The sequence below is a fragment of the Lissotriton helveticus genome, chromosome 3_1 (assembly GCF_964261635.1).
Source record: "Lissotriton helveticus chromosome 3_1, aLisHel1.1, whole genome shotgun sequence".
NCBI lineage: Eukaryota > Metazoa > Chordata > Amphibia > Caudata > Salamandridae > Lissotriton > Lissotriton helveticus.
This window is the reverse complement of record NC_136061.1, coordinates 1,725,315,247-1,725,332,425: the sequence shown is the minus strand read 5'-3', so window position 1 is coordinate 1,725,332,425 and position 17,179 is coordinate 1,725,315,247. Positions and strand designations below refer to the sequence as shown.

General features: G+C 42.4%; 2 protein-coding genes across 5 annotated transcripts in view; one reads left to right on the top strand and one right to left on the bottom strand.

The window, feature by feature from the left end:
• Positions 1-9,913, bottom strand: part of EYA3 (EYA transcriptional coactivator and phosphatase 3) — an 860,742-nt gene extending 850,829 nt beyond the window's left edge. For all 3 annotated transcript variants that reach the window (XM_078682511.1, XM_078682514.1, XM_078682513.1), the window contains exon 1: positions 9,787-9,913. The gene's annotated coding sequence lies outside the window, so the exon portion shown is untranslated. The remainder of the gene's footprint in view (positions 1-9,786) is intronic.
• Positions 9,904-16,678, top strand: LOC144823736 (uncharacterized). Of its 2 annotated transcripts, none has more exons than XM_078682515.1 (3): positions 9,904-10,039; positions 13,280-13,463; positions 13,947-16,678. In XM_078682515.1, exons 2-3 carry the CDS (start codon positions 13,292-13,294, stop codon positions 14,477-14,479), a joined length of 705 nt encoding a protein of 234 aa, XP_078538641.1. In that variant the 5' UTR covers positions 9,904-10,039; positions 13,280-13,291; the 3' UTR covers positions 14,480-16,678. The 2 variants fall into 2 exon arrangements, with proteins under 2 accessions (XP_078538641.1, XP_078538642.1); XM_078682516.1 differs by having other exon boundaries at positions 9,913-10,039; positions 13,283-13,463.
• The last annotated feature ends 501 nt before the right edge of the window (positions 16,679-17,179 follow it).

Here is a 17,179-nt window from a genome sequence, read left to right as displayed (position 1 = left end):
CATTGCAATAGTGATAGGAGCATTCAAGTGACCCTGCACGGCATGCCAATGCTAAATTAGCACACGTGATTTGTGACAACGTACATGCAAGTACAACGTGCATGCAATGTGTACTGCATAATCCTGATATCAAAATTAAATGAAAGCATTTATATGTACTACAACATTTCCAGACTTGTCAGATTAAGAATATCCCTTACCCTAAATGTTAGGGAATAACTGCTTCCTGGTCAAAGAGGGGGACGATATCCTTTATAGTCACACACTGGTAAACGAAAACAGAGTAAAACAAATGGTCTAGTTATGGATGTAGTAAATACATGGGTTCTCGTATTAGGGTGCATGCTCTAGAGTAGAGAGATGCTTTCCAAGGAGGTTGAGGCACTCCTAGGATACATGCTTATGCCAGCGAGGAGCATGGATACTAGCTGCCCCCTTACAGCATGATCCATGGTTCTTTGGTCCACCTCGGTTGACTTCCAAAGAAAAGGGTTGAAAACTGTGTTTTTATATTCGCAATTACGCACACATCTTTGGGAGTAGCAGGCCACATGAAAAGGAAAATCTCCCTCGTATGCTTGCCACTAACTCCACTCTCGTGGTATCAGCGGTTTTATCGTCATGAGGCCCGTCATTTGGTATAAGGATAAGCCACCACCACAGACGGCGTAATAGTGCCAAATACATCCATACTTTCCATTATCTGGTTCATCTGCTTTGTGCATTTAGGAGGGTCCCCTGAGCCCCCATCCTATTGTGAACACACTTCAATCATTCAACAACCAGATGCTCATAGTAGAGGAAAACCACCTACTTGTGTTGCCTCAGACTTAAAGCATTACGAGCTGTAGCGCACCAAATGCACCCACATGTCGAAACACTGACCTCAATTCATGAACAACCCCAAGGGAGTGCCCTCATACACTTACTACGGCAAGAGGTACATCTTGCCATGCCACCGAAATGTGCCCGCTCCTTGCCGCTGGCAGGAGTGGAGGCCTTAGTTCTGCTTATGAAGCCTGCCTGCTTTCTGCTTCTGTCTCACAGGCTTCCGTAGAGCGTGATAAGTCATCCATTTCACCTGAATGTCACAGATCGAGGGTAATCTAGGAAGTGCAGTCTTCACTTTTTCAGAGATTTTTTGGTGCGAAGCACGTTTTTTACTGGCTCCGGGAGATATTGTATTCCTAACAAAAGGAATATGGCGGTTCAAACAAATCTACAGGAGGAATCCTGTATTTTACCTATGATTATTGGAGATACGTGTAGGTTTTTGCACGTAAGGGGCAATTTTATGCATCTATTAAGGGGAATATGACAGCCCAAAATGAGGTTTGTATAAATTCTAAAGGAGGGCTCAATACATTACTTTCTTTTCTCACTTAGGGGATGTTCATATCCCTTCCTTAACATTTGTGACAGCCTCAATCAGTGTTCCGATTGCATCTAAATGACGGGTACATGAGCACAAAAAATTATCAAGAATTTTTCTTGGCAAGCCAAAATACAGATTGTTTACGTTTCCTTACGTACCTACATTCAGAGGGAGATGTATTTTTTTTATATGAAAGGGTGTCTCTATAGCCCACAACAGAAGTATCAGACCTACCCGTCTTGACGTCCCATCTACATTTCCAGTTGGCCAGACTACCTGTTTAGAGAGACAAATTCCTTACACCAGGAATTAAAGCCATCATTCGAGCAGTCTTCGAAATTATATTACAGACACTGTCAAAGGATGATACATTGATCATGCCCCAGGGGAAATCAACATTTAACCCATTGAGATCCATCTGGAGACTGTAAATCCACCTTTGCTCAAAGACCAACAGGGGGTTTGTAATGTCTGTACGTGATTCTCTTTAATTTCTCAAGCGCAAACCACTACATTTCCTTCTTCTAATGTCCACTATCTATGTAATGTCTTGTCAACTTTGTTGCATCACGTTTTCACCCGATTATACTCCTATGTTCGGTGATGTGGATGCGTACACATCTGGAGGTCATCCCTATATAAATTGGGTTACAGGGACATTTTATAATGTATATCACATCTTTGGAGTTACAGTTATTTAGACTCTTAAGTCTCAGAGTTCTTAACCCCAGATCCAGTTCTTTTGTCCTTCTTTTAAGTGGACACACCCACACTGCAGTTTACGCAAGGTGAGAGGCCCACGAGGGCAAAGAGTAGCCTGATCCGCCTGAATTTGAACTCTTCTGGGTTGTGTGTGTACCAACATACCTCTGATGTTCCTTGCCCTTTTAAAGGAGTGCATAGGTTTGCTTAGGTTCAATAAACCTGACTGTAGGATACCCCAGTTTTTGAAAACTGTTTTTTTGAAAACTGTTAGACAAGGGGCTCAAGGTGGTCAGGCATATCAATCTGTTGCTCTTCTCTATCTTGTAAGTCAGAAATAGCTGGTCTCATGGTTATTCAAGGCCCTCTCCTCGCTCTCGTCATCAGATGGGGTGGGTAGTAATTTTTTTTTTATCAGTTTAGATTATAGTCTTTTTGCATGCGACTTGTAGTCTGCTGTTTCAGAGTAGTTTCATCTCACACGTAAAAACTGCCCCACTGGTATTTTTTCACTTCAAGAACATGGGTGGAAAATTTTAAAAAAATTGAGAAGATTGTTACAGTCAGTTGGTCTGTAAAAAACCTCAGTCTTGAGGCGTCCGTTTTTCTCCCTAATCAGAATATCTGGGAAGGGCTGTTCATTACCTCCTACGGAGGCTGTGAAGCACAAAAAGGAGTTCCACGCATTAAGCCACTTGCCAAATTATCAGGCTTCTTCCTTAGTGCCTGTCCAAATTAGAAGTACGTCATCTATGTAGCGTTTCCTCAAACATAGCTGGTCCACAAAGGGATTAAAATGGCGTGAGAGATACTCAGATTCCAACGAAGGGATATTGAGGCATCCTAGACTTGGAGCAAATATGCTCCCCATGGAAGTTCCATGTATCTGGAAGAAATATTCTACCTTGAATTTAAACAAATTGTATATTAGGGCCAGGTTGAGCATAAATTCCCTTGGGGCATGTGCTCCTACTCTGTTCCACTGAAGGTTTTATCTACAACTTCCAGGGTGGCTTCCTGATAAATGTTAGTATACATGGGCTCCACATCCAAATTGATCAGTAGTGCAAGCGATAATTCTGTTGATCTGGATATAGTAGCATGTGCACGTATGCAACTAGGTGGTCCAATTATGTTCCCTGCATGTATAATTAGATTTTGTGAAATGTCTATCCAGATGAGGATTAGGTTAAAATGAGGATGGCATTACTCGGGGATGGGTGCTCCTTACTCCTCTATACCAGAGTCCTGTTTATCCTAGGTGATTACCTAACTTCAGAATTTAAGATAATGGATGAGGTGATCTCAACCATGTACTGTGGAATGCTTCATCATCAGCTACCGCATTCCTCCCTAGCAAAATAGTACCACCACGGTGGACTCAAACTCACAATTCTTAAGGGAGTTCTTAAGATGTAGTCATCTTCTGGATAAGAAATCAGGGATCCAGTTGCAATCTAAAAAATACCTTAAAGTATACCACAGGGTTTCTTTATTAGGTGGTATCTGGAATATAAATAAAAATGATATGAAATATAGTTAGTGGATGCTATTGGATACAATGTGCCTGGCATCCTTAAGATTCACGATCATCTTTCTGCTCCATTCAAGAAACACGCTGGTCTCGGGCATTCTTCAGGTCTTTTGATGGATCCATAGTCTATCCTAAGTGTGAGCACTATTTAAATAGGAAACGAAAAGTCCTACCTTCCCTTTTGTGTACTTTTATCACCTAGAATAAAGAACCACATAGTTAAAGAAAAAATAATAAACAAACCTCTCATATGACATGCCACTCTTGTAGCAGTGGAGCAGGATAACTCATTTAGTGGCACATGTGATGGAAGTGACACTGCAAAAGTAAAGGCAGACCATTAAGAGCAAGTGTTCAAATACACGTGGAACATACATGCATCATTTCATGAGTGCACTACTATCTTACCCCATTTGGGTTATTCATGGATTTCCTGGTCTGAGCAAGGGTGGCGACTCCTGTAGTTTCACACTGGGTTATATTTGAAGACAGCATGAGAGACACGAGAGTAGTTCAATTTTTCTAGATCTAAAGCCCCGCTTAACATGAGCGAGCAGCCTTATCCCATATCCATCACTCATTGAAAATATTCCTTTTCAATGAGTGTAGAAATACATCATTACTATGTTTACACTCCGAATAGTAACTATTTTATCAGCACTTTGCCTGATTTGGGGGGAGGGGCGGGGGGTGGGCGGGGAGGACTTCATTAAACACACTCCTGCAGCTGATGACTTGGAATCATTCATAGAATTTAAAAATACCCAAAGCAAGACTATGCACCATGGAGCGGTTATGACAGAGTACCAACGCAGCTCCACGTGGTCTGAGTGACTAACAAACTGAGAATCTTCCTAGAGGATAAGGATTTCTGGAAGGATTTGTCACTAAAAGCCTAGAGGTTCACATGCAACACAAATTTGTATCTCTGTATTCATAAAGAAGCTAGAGGAATTAAACAAAGGGAATTCGGAATATAAAAACTTCCTGACACAAACTAAGGTAAATACATTTCAGAAAGACACGAATAAATGTCACGAAGCACCATATAAATGAGAATGAGAATTGTGAATCCTCTGTAACAGAGAAAGTCACAAACAAAAAGGACAAGAGGTAAGAGAAGAACTACCAAACCCCGCATCTCTCAATCCAGGCACCTTTTACAAACTCCAATGGGGGTGGTCCCACACTTACCGTTTTCCACAATATCCCCTAACCCCTCCCCACAAGGTTTGCGATGGAAACAACCCCCTCCTTTTCCAGGCAGAGGTTGGGAAGATGGAAAAGAAAAGATTGCACAGTATCCTGGAAGGAGACAGAAACCAAACAGGGAGCGCCCAATCACTACTTTAAACTCAGGATTGAGACTGCAGAGTTCAACAAAGCATTAGATTCTAGATTTTGTTTTCTACAAACGACAATAAGGCTGGGGACATAGGGGTGATAAGAAACACAGGCCCACACAGACTGTCTACTTTTACTCCTGCATTGCATCAATTATCACCTTAGGTGGCAGTGTTTAAAAAAGCAACAAACCTTGGAATAGATGCATTGAAACATATTCCAAAACGTCACAAGGACAGAAAAGGAAGTGCTGCAGTAATTACAAAAGAACAATTCCATCATTACAAAACCAGTGGATAAGGGATGGTGATATTAGCAAACGATATGTATAATGCAAAATGCCTCAGACTTCATGGAGATGAAAGATACTACAAAAGACTGAGCAGCGATTTAAGGTCAAACATAATGGAGGAGATTGCCTCCATGGTAGGTAGCGCTTTAGAAAATAGATGGATTACAGAAAAGGAAGCAGAATTCCTAATACAAAAAGAACCTTGTATTTCTACATACTTCCTAACATCCACAAGAAGAAACACCCTCCACCTGGCCGTCCAACAGTATCACAGTTAGGCACCGCTCTTGAACCATTGTCACAATGTTGGGACTTTCTTGAAACCATTGGTAAACATCATGCCATTGTACCTGAAAGACACTAAAGACATACTAAATCTTTTGAAATATATTGGAGTTCAATAAAGCAGAAGAACTACTCATGACCCTAGATGTGGAGTTACTATGCAGAAATATACCACAAGAATCCACCTTAGAAGTTTTTGGAAAATCCATTAAGATTAAGAGACAATAACAAGAGCCCCCGCCCCCCAATTTTGTGTCAGATTGTGCTCATATGGTATTGACAAGGAATGTGTGAGTACCAGGGCAGAGGTGGTGGAGTTTTGCAAACACCAACAACTTTCATTGGAAGCACACATGCTCCCAGTCTGGCATGCTTCTGTTTGTGCAATTTTGAAATGGAGTTCATATACAGTAAAGATAATCCACTTAGTGACCAGCTAAGATTATGGAAAAAATATATATAGATTATATTCTGGTGGTTTGGAGAGGTACAGGGGGGAAAAAGAAACTGAATTTACCTTATGGGTCAACAGCTTGAACCCATTTCTAACGTTTACCATGACAATGAGTAGAGTAGCAATTTCTTTTTTTGACCACAGGATCTACCCAGAAGAAGTTTTTTCCCAAACCAATTGATAGAACTAGTTTGCTCCGCTAGGAGTTTTTTGAACCCCACTTTCTGAGGAAAGGTCTTCAAATTGGGCAATTGTTGAGATTGAAATGCAACTGTATGGATACATTTCAATGAAATGCAACTGTATGGATACATTTCAATGATATGCTGAGAAACTGAGTAATAATTTGAGAAAGAAAATTATCCTGACATCATTAGGGAAGCCAGGAAAAGGGCAAGCAACAACAGAGAGGCACTGTTAATGACATATGAAAGGCCAGTAATCACCAGACGTAATTGTGTGACAACATATTTTCCTACTTCAAATAAGTTGAAGAAATTAATCACCAAACATTGGAACATTCTGACCTCTGATACACGGAGAATAGTGTGTACAATGTTCTCATTTAGGAGGGGTCAGAATCTAGGAGACAAACTAATACACACACACCCGAAAAAACAGACATCGGTGAACAGTAGAACTAGCCTCTAATAGATGACAGCTCCAAAGGGTCACCAACCATGTGATGACTGTGGTATTATGTCTCTTCACCAAAAAGTGTAAATCATTGAACATGGCACTTCAGACACCATGGGAACTAAAAACTTTCACAAACCAACTCTAGCAACGTCATATGTTGAGATGCCCATGCAAATTACACTACATAGGTATGACAACTAGGAAAATACAAGTACGAATCAACACAGGAACACAGTAAGATGCAAAATAGACATTACCAAGCTAACAAGGCATTACACTGAAAACGGCACGCTGAAGGGGACATAGAATGGTACGTGATTGAATAAGTGAAATCTTTACATACAAATATAACATCAGCCCTATTAAAATATCAACAGTGATGGGTTTTTAGGCTCAGGACAGACACATATGGGATGAATGGCGAGATCCCACAGTGACTATTAGTAAGGTAACAGGATAGTGACATGGAAACAGACACCAGAGTATAGGTTGAGGAATACTGTATCAAATATTCTGTATCTGCCACATTATCAAATAAGAATTCTCTGACCAACTTACAGAAGACCATTCTGGGGAAGAAATGACACCACTATGTCTGGATAAGGATATACAGTGAGAGCTGAAATTCCCTGTATAAAAGCCAAAAGAGGACTTTTTCCTATCCTGGATATTTAATCATGACTTTATGTCAGAAATTGTCGACTGGATTTAACAATTTCCTTAGAAATTACTATAAAAACAATCACTTGTATAGGCATTTTTCCAAAAGATAAAGACTATAACCCACATGAGGTGATACGTTTTTCTGTAGTCATGGGGTGGCTTGTGTATTACAAGAGGGCAGTGACCCAGCGAATCTCTTCATATTACGAACAAAAACGTATTCAATTAAAAAGTGCAAAAGTATATGAAAAGTATAATGTATATTTGAATATTAATTGTAGTAGGTAATCCTTCCTAGACAATATAACCATATACAAGAAGCAATAATGTGGCGATTTAAGTTAGCTTAACTGTTTATTGTAAACTTAAGGCAAGAATGATATCAACATAATTTCAATTTGAAGAAAAAGGCGGCTCAGTAAAATAAAATGTATGCCTAACTTCACACCATGTGAGACCTTTTTACAGGTCTGGTACATTACAGTTAGGTAGAGTAGATTATTCAAGTGACTAGACCTGCAGGCCTGTTAACCTTTTCATGATTTTTCAAGGCCTGAACATCAGAGATACACAAAAGAAACACACAGGATACAGTAGTAGTATTTCTGTACATAAATATGTAATACCACTGAACTTACACTTTTAACAGGAACGATGCACGATCCCAGGTCAAACAGGATTACTTTAGAAGCCATCCCAGAGTCATTGGATGATCATCCAACTACCTTAGAAGTCATTTACACGTCATCAGACATCAACAAGCTCTTGAAGTCATCAGCAAGCTGCAGACGCTCAGCCTGAGGATGACTTGAAAATGAGTATCTGATGACTCTAGTAGGTGTCATTATTGGTGATGATTAAAGGATGACTTGAAAAGGAGTACCTGATGACTCTAGTAGGTGTCATTATTCATGATGATTTAAGGAGGACGTGAAAATTAGTATCTGCTGACTTCAGAAGGTGTCATTATTCCTGATGATCTGAGGATGACTTGTAAATGACTCTCCAATAACTTTACAAGATGACATTGTTCCTGATGACTTTGGGGTGATTTGAAAATAAGCATCTGAATACTTCAAAGGTACTATTGTGTTTTCAATACTATGTTTTTGCGTCTGGTGATTTTAACAAGAATTGTTTGTCTATTTAAAGAGCACGTCCACCACTTTGGTTTCAGTTTTCCAGAAAAATGCAAACTGTTGGATGATTGCACAATGAATTGCAGATAAACGTCTGACCTCCTGCAGCTGGGAGCCCCAAAACCCAAACACACCCTGAACCCCCAAATTAACCCTTGCACCCCAAAACTCAAACACACCCTGAACCCCAATATTAACCCTTGCACCCCAAAACCCAAACGCACCCTGAACCCCAATATTAACCCTGGCACCCCAAAACCCAAACACACCCCGAAACCCCAAATTAACCCTTGCACCCCAAAACCCAAACACACCCTAAACCCTAAAATTAACCCTGGCACCCCAAAACCCAAACACACCCTAATCCCTAAAATTAACCCTGACACCCCAAAACCCACACACACCCTGAACCCCCAAATAACCCTTGCACCCCAAACACACCCTAAACCCTAAAATTAACCCTGGCACCCCAAAACCCACACACACCCTGAACCCCCAAATTAACCCTTGCATCCCAAAACCCAAACTCACCCTGAACCCCAATATTAACCCTTGCACCCCAAAACCCAAACACACCCTAAACCCTAAAATTAACCCTGGCACCCCAAAACCCAAACGCACCCTGAACCCCAATATTAACCCTTGCACCCCAAAACCCAAACACACCCTAAACCCTAAATTTAACCCCTGCACCCCAAAACCCAAACACACCCTGAACCCCAATATTAACCCTTGCACCCCAAACACACCCTATACCCTAAAATTAACCCTGGCACCCCGAAACCCAAACACACCCTAAACCCCCAAATTAACCCTTGCACACCGAAAACCAAACACACCCTAAAGCCCCAAATTAACCCTTGCACCACAAACCCAAACACACCCTAAACCCTAAAATTAACCCTGGCACCCCAAACCCCAAACACACCCTGAACCCCCAAATTAACCCTTGCACACCAAACCCAAACACACCCTAAACCCTAATATTAACCCTTGTACTCTAAAACACAAACCCACCCTCAACCCTAAAATGACCATGTACGCCCTAAAATCCAAAAGCCCTACAAACCCCCAAACTTTTTATGAATGCGGAATGCCGGGAGGCGCTGCTGTGATATGATACTTTCTGTACCCCCAGGCTGCACTTCCTTCATAGAGTATTTCCATAAACACATAGTTTAGTGGAATCCGATTGTTAGACTCTTTAAAAAACTGCGGACAGACCTGCTCATGGCCCGAGGAATAGGTCTTGCAAAGGAAAACAAGCGTTGTCGTCATGGTGACTGCCGAATTCACTCCATCACAATACTAAAATACATTTTTAAAAAGCAGTTGTCTCGAACACAATGCCAAACTCACCTACTGTAAACCATCAGTCTGTCGGCTGGCTGGGACTCGAACCGCAGATCCTCAATGCAGAGCAGCGCTCTCACCTTTTCTTCCTCTAGCAAAAGCCTACGCACATCCGGGAGCGCCGGAAGTGACGTCATTGTTCTGCGGCAAGAACGAAGACAGCCGTGAGTGCAATGGCCATTAAAGGGACAGGTGGATTGGCATCGTTCTCTTTATTTTTCCAACTCCACTTCCTTCGTCGATTCCAGCGTATACTCAGGTAAGTGCTGCAGATGTTAAAAAAGAGCAGCATCGATCCTCCGCCCTTGGTCCCAGCTGCTCAATTTCCGTCCCGGACCAGCTTCCTCATTTTTCGGAGAGCACGAGTTTTCATTAAGGGGGCAAATTCAGACGCAGCTCCCTGCATGTGTGTGCTTCGTACGTGTTATAATGAATACCTGCGTTGCAATGTGTGTGTATTATGTGTGTTTGATGTTTGTCTGTATCAGCCTGCCTGCTTGTTTAATATGCACCTTTTGTGTTTGAGCATGTGTATTTTTGTGTATGTGTGACGTAGTGCGTGCCTGTGTAAGTTGTGGAAAATTGCAAAAAGCCTAACAAATGTGTTTTACAGCAAGTTCTTCGCCGTAAGGAAAAATAAATTACTGCCCGGATATTGTAGGTCCCATGTTGGTTCCAAATGCACCTGCGTGTAATCAAGATTCTCGACCAAATGGAACAGTTTTCGATCTACTGAAAAGTTGTCAATCAAAGAAGGCTAAACACATTTATTTATGTGAATATTGTTGAGCATTACTTGTGTCCTTGCAATTTGTAGTGAGCCTTCATTACTAAATGAATGTGTGCTCTATTGTTGAATCCTGGTCACGTTCCCCAAGCTGTGTAGTGTGCAGAGCAGCACATCTTCTAAAACACTGGCAGTGTTCATGGATGCGTTTCAAAGCATAAGGATAAATGCTTCAAATAACTTAGCCGTTGTAATGCTGGTTCTTTATTTTGTTTGCTATTTGTGTAATTGAAAGGCCTGGTTGCCTGTGGCGATTGAGGTTTACGCCCTATTTAGGAAACGTAGTCCGACGCATTCCAACATCTTGCAATATCTACTTTCGCAAAAAAGGCTATCATTCTGGTTTCGTTCCATGTGCATGCAATGTTTTTAACTCGTTTGTATATATTATTGAGACAGGGCCAATTACGTATTCCCTGTTTGCGCTAATTTACCTTGACCGCAAAGATCTCTGTAAAAATGAAGCCGGTCTTGTTACATCTGCCACTATCGATCCCAGCCATATATTATACAGTTACAACCTGACCTACTGCTGAAGTACTGAGGCAGAGGGATCGAGCCCTGAGATAAATGACATTAATATTTCCTATTTTCTCGCCTTCTCTCTCTCGCCTTCTCTCTCTCTCTCTCGCCTTCTCTCTCTCTCTCTCTCTCTCGCCTTCTCTCTCTCGCCTTCTCTCTCTCTCTCTCGCCTTCTCTCTCTCTCTTTTGCCTTCTCTCTCTCTCTCTCTCTCGCCTTCTCTCTCTCTCTCTCTCTCGCCTTCTCTCTCTCTCTCGCCTTCTCTCTCTCTCTCGCCTTCTCTCTCTCTCTCTCGCCTTCTCTCTCTCTCTCTCGCCTTCTCTCTCTCTCTCGCCTTCTCTCTCTCTCTCGCCTTCTCTCTCGCCTTCTCTCTCTCTCTCTCTCTCGCCTTCTCTCTCTCTCTCTCTCGCCTTCTCTCTCTCTCTCTCTCGCCTTCTCTCTCTCTCTCTCTCGCCTTCTCTCTCTCTCTCTCTCGCCTTCTCTCTCTCTCTCTCTCGCCTTCTCTCTCTCTCTCTCTCTCGCCTTCTCTCTCTCTCTCTCTCTCGCCTTCTCTCTCTCGCCTTCTCTCTCTCTCTCGCCTTCTCTCTCTCTCTCGCCTTCTCTCTCTCTCTCGCCTTCTCTCTCTCTCTCGCCTTCTCTCTCTCTCTCGCCTTCTCTCTCTCTCTCGCCTTCTCTCTCTCTCTCGCCTTCTCTCTCTCTCTCTCTCGCCTTCTCTCTCTCTCTCTCTCTCGCCTTCTCTCTCTCTCTCGCCTTCTCTCTCTCTCTCGCCTTCTCTCTCTCTCTCGCCTTCTCTCTCTCTCTCTCTCGCCTTCTCTCTCGCTCTCTCTCGCCTTCTCTCTCGCCTTCTCTCTCGCCTTCTCTCTCTCTCTCTCTCTCTCTCTCGCCTTCTCTCTCTCTCTCTCTCTCTCTCTCGCCTTCTCTCTCTCGCCTTCTCTCTCTCGCCTTTTCTCTCTCTCTCTCTCGCCTTTTCTCTCTCTCTCTCTCGCCTTCTCTCTCTCGCCTTCTCTCTCGCCTTCTCTCTCTCTCTCGCCTTCTCTCTCTCTCTCGCCTTCTCTCTCGCTCTCTCTCGCTCTCTCTCGCCTTCTCTCTCGCCTTCTCTCTCTCTCTCTCTCTCTCGCCTTCTCTCTCTCTCTCTCTCTCGCCTTCTCTCTCTCGCCTTTTCTCTCTCTCTCTCTCGCCTTTTCTCTCTCTCTCTCTCGCCTTTTCTCTCTCTCTCTCTCGCCTTTTCTCTCTCTCTCTCTCGCCTTTTCTCTCTCTCTCTCTCGCCTTTTCTCTCTCTCTCTCTCGCCTTTTCTCTCTCTCTCTCTCGCCTTTTTCTTTTTCTCTCTTTCTTTCTCTCTCTCTCCTGCTCGCATTCAACTGCCTCGGATCATGTGTTAAATATTTATACGGTGGAAGCACGCACAAGTTGCAGTAACGCGTGCCTTCCCCATGATTGAGATCTTATAAGAGGTTTCCCCATGCCCTTTTCTCGTTTGAACTGCGGGTACTGCATGTGTCAACGAGGTATGGGATCCCTTTATGTTAAATTGCATCTCTTACCAAACTTCCAAACACCTCTGGCAAAACACTTATAAGGTCCCAGAGGGGAGACCTATTGGCTATGCCAATGCTTTTGCTTTATGTATTTGCCATTGTAATGCCTTTTGTTTCATTTATAAAGCCATTACATATTGCACAATTAACATACAATACTACTAGCAAAGCTAATATCTTTAGCTTAATAAAAGGTGAAACCTATTGCATTTTTAACGCTTGTCCTTTCATGTTGGGGGTGCCGGTGGGCAGAGGGTAGCAGGCATCTGACTCTCTATGCATCTGCGGGGATAGGTAACTTGATTTCCCGTCGCAAACCACAGTGTGAAAGTTCACTTATTGATAGTTCTTCTATTTCTCTCATAATGCCTCTACTTTGCTATTACTATTTGTCCTGAGCAGCAAGACCTAAGCATACACTCTGGCTCTCCAAAAATAAAGTTGATATTAGGTAATTTCCTCAATGGCCTTCAGTGCATGCCCAAACACTTCTCTGTAGTCCACAATCTAGGCATATTAGATAGAAATTGCACCAGGTCAGTGTACTTTTTGGGGTGCTTTTCTCCAATTAAATCTGTTAATCAGTTTGATATGCTTTGTATTTTACCTCTGAAACTTAAACCACACACAAACTAATTCCTGATTTTTATATCTAGCAGGACATAATCATGGCTTCATTCAACGTCCTGTTTTTCACTTGCGATCATTCTGTGTGTGTGTTCGAAAAGATGGTGACTTCCTGCTTTTGGACAATCCCGGGGAAGTTCTTTGTAGATGAAGCTGGTTGGCCAATCACCGAAGAGAGAGATTTTAAAGCTATGATTCTGTTCCAATCATCTGGTAAGCACAATAAGTAAACCTTTATAATAAGTTTGCAACTGCAGGATAACGGTACAAATTACCAACCTGTTTCAGTAAAACCTACATTTGTGATTAATTAATCCAATAATGGACAGTAAAAATGAACATGCATGTCCCCACATATGCCTTGGATTGCTCTCCAGAGACGAATGTAACACTTATGAAAAGGACTGAAACGTTTAGCTTGTGGCACTACTATAAGGCAGCTATTTTTGGATAAACTATTTTATTTAGGCAACTTTTTTCAGGAGGTTCAAGTTCAGGCTTACAATGTGTACTGTCTATTAAGGAAAACTTACTTACTTGGTTATGGATAGATTGTACATTTGTCCTTTATTCTCAATACCTCTTTATTTATATATTATGGCTAGAGCGTGAAGATATATTGCAAGTGGTCAATGTGTTCTTTTCTGTTTTGAAGTTTATATGTAAATATATTTTTTTTCTCTTGCTTTTTTTTAGTGAAGAAACAATGTCTAATGATTCAGGATATTTTTCAAGAGATAATTGCAAGCTATTCTGGCACAACAGAGGGTCTAAAACAGGTGTTACTTCAAAGGGCACTGGAGAAAAAGCAGATGTTAATGGACTGTGGCAATCGGGGAAGCGCTGGTAGACTTAAGAGGGTGTTACGCGAACTACAAGAGGAAGAAATTGCAGAGAAAAGATGCAAGGACAAAAAAGCCAAGCAGAGTGGACTGGATTATATAAGAGTTGGTAACAAAGCTCATGCTGAAAGCACAACTTCTCAGCCTGGTGATGTAAGTTCGCGGATGAATTTGCAGAAACTTGAAAACCTGGCCCTTTTAGCAGGGATGGCTAGTGTCCTTCATCAAAAATCCACAACTAAAAATGACGCATCAGACCGTGAAAATGAACTTGTCTTGGAGTCCCCGCTTAAATCCAAATATCAAGGACAAAAACATGCCTCCCTTTCACCACGTCATCCTAGAGTAATCAACACTCATTCTGAAAATATAATGGGGCCATTCTGATGTAATCAATAGCCATCCTGAAGCTGTCATAGGATTATCCAGGAATGATCCACACTCATCCAGAAATTGTCATGGGATCATTCCAGAGTAATCCACTTCCATCCTGGAGCGGTTATAAGATCATCCTGGAATAATTGACAGTCATCCCTAAATTAGCTAGAACCCATCCTGGAGTAATTATCCCTCATCCTGAAGTTGTCAATTAGTATTCGTGGAGTTGTAAAAGGTAATCCCTCCCTGCCAGTAGAAATCATCAGAACACCATCCTACTGTAGTTTTTGTGATGAGTCTAGGTTCGTCATCACATTTACATTTTTTGTCCTACAGGCATACTTCAGGATGGCTTGAGATGACTTCCCCAGATAATTGCAGGAATAGCCTGACTGTAATCATCAGATGAGTCCAGAATGACTCCAGGATGATCTTCCTTTTTGACATGGGATGTTTCACTTTCATATTGTATGCAACTGTTTACATTCGCCACCAGAAAATTCCAAGCAAAGTCAAATTGTACTACTTCAGAAGATATGCCTGTGTGGAATCCATGAGACGTTTGCGCTGTTCTTACCGATTTAAAACCGCTTGACACAGATAGGCAAGAGTCTGGAACTTACCTCGCATCCACTTTTGACATAACAATTATCTGAGCACGCTGAAGTTGAAAGCTGGTGCTGTTTGCACCGCAAGGAGCCACTTACTACACGAGTGGATTGCCCATGCTAATCTAGGCTATCCTATAAATTTAAATATGCAAAAAATAACCCAGTGGTTTCTCGTACAGTAACTTGGTGCCACATTTTAAAAAGTCCAGATAACCTCTGGAGTATTCGTGAATTTATGATGCTCAGAAATATAATGTACGTGGAGCAAGTATATCAACAAACCGGGCACTTCACAGCTGCTAAAGCTCAAACACAACATACTAGAACAAGTCTGTAGAGATACATTCATAAGTTTCCAGTGGTTATGCGGCGAAGTACAGTACGTTTGTGTATGGGCCAGATACACAAAAAAACAAACGAATACCATGTCTTGGCATCCCACAGGCCTTGCGGTAAAGGTGACAGAGGGATGGGCTTTGACTACGAGAGAAGTACAAAGCGCCCCCCAAGGTGTGACCAAAAGTGCGAGACATGCCCGGTAGAATGTGTAGTGGACCACGATGGAATGAGTATGGACTCTGCACCCAGTCTGCCAGGGCTAGTACGCCTCAAGGGAAGGACCTATTCACTCGGGATGATGTGCCGTAAGGGGACGTAACAGTGAGGGTAAAGAGCTGCACGAAAATAGAAGGGGGTGAAGGTCTTCGCCACCAAATAATGAAGAAGCGAAGAGGTACGCAAAATGAGACGGTTAACAAAATTAACATAGTAAAGGTGCCTACTTTAATTGCCCCCACAGGGTTCCACGATGAGGTCAGCGGGTGGGGGTTGGGGATGCTTCACAGCGCTAACCCCGGAACGGTAGCTAAGTGAACAGTGCCGCGCGCGCCCGCGTCACACACAAACTTCTACTTCCGTCATGAAGAAGGCGGGGCGTCGCCTGGTGCCGGCGGGAGCGAGCACGTTCGCAGATTATACCGTCGTGCGCGCGGGACGAGTTCTTCTGTGACAGAGATTTTAGCGACTGCTTGAGGGCTTTCAGCAAGGAGCTAGAATGCTAACTTTTTATTAGCTGACAGAACAAAAGCATAGCGTCCGCGTGTGCCATGCTGCTGGAATTAAATTTGTAGAGTCTTCAACTTCTGCCACCAGGGCTTTAAGTGGGATGAAAAAACCTGGGGGTCTTTCATAGGGGCTTTGCGATGTAATTAAGGGCGTGGCTAAAAACACTTATAATAAAAATCTGTACTTAGCATAGTGTGCTGTCCCAATGGGATTTTGCTGCTTCTGTCCATGCATCCACATATATAACACAAGTAACATTATGTAGTATGCTAGTATTTAGTGTATTGTACCTTTCCTAGTTATCCCCTTGCTGCTCAGCCAGTGTGAGTGAGCTTGGAATGTTGGTATGTGTGATGAGTGAATGGAATGCTGGTATGCCTGTGTGTGGAGTGGCAGTTGGAGTAGATGGGCTGAGCAGCAAGGAAGCTGTTCCAGGTGGGGCTCTCCCTTTGGGCTTACTTACCTATGATTCTTATGCTTGATACTTGCATCCATCTAAGATAGTATCAATAAAGCATACAACTTTAAAGAATACCTGTAGCCCATTGGTCTTATTACATTTGGCGACGCTGGGAAACAACCTACACCTCAAGTAACCCCATGTAATTTGGAATGGGAGATCATCAAGCAAGATAAAGGACATTTAAAAAAAAAAAGAAGAAAAAGGCAACTTAAGATTTCTGGCACCACGACAAGAGCCCCACCAGTGACCTCCATCGGTCGCCCACAACGGTAAAGTGCCAGTTTCTATCTGTTGTCTTTATTTCTTTCTGCACACAACTGAAGTGTGCCACTGCTTGATGGTTTTGGTGATGTAGCAATCTATATTTGCTGTTTGGCTGCCTGCTGTCATGTGCGATGTCCCAAATTCTTAACCGGATTTAAAGAAAATAACCGGATTAAAAAAAATATATATATAGAACCTGAACCGGAGTCAAAAGTCAGCAGTGGTGAGCTATGTCTAAGTCAGTTTCAAGCTTTAATATGACAGGGGGCTGATTGGGAGCCTCGTGAATCGAGCTGAAAGACATAT

Coding starts and splice junctions, on each gene's coding strand:
- LOC144823736 (XM_078682515.1), top strand. CDS start 13,292: ATGGCTTCATTCAACGTCCTGTTTTTCACTTGCGATCATTCTGTGTGT. Junction 13,464..13,946: donor GATTCTGTTCCAATCATCTG/GTAAGCACAATA, acceptor GCTTTTTTTTAG/TGAAGAAACAATGTCTAATG.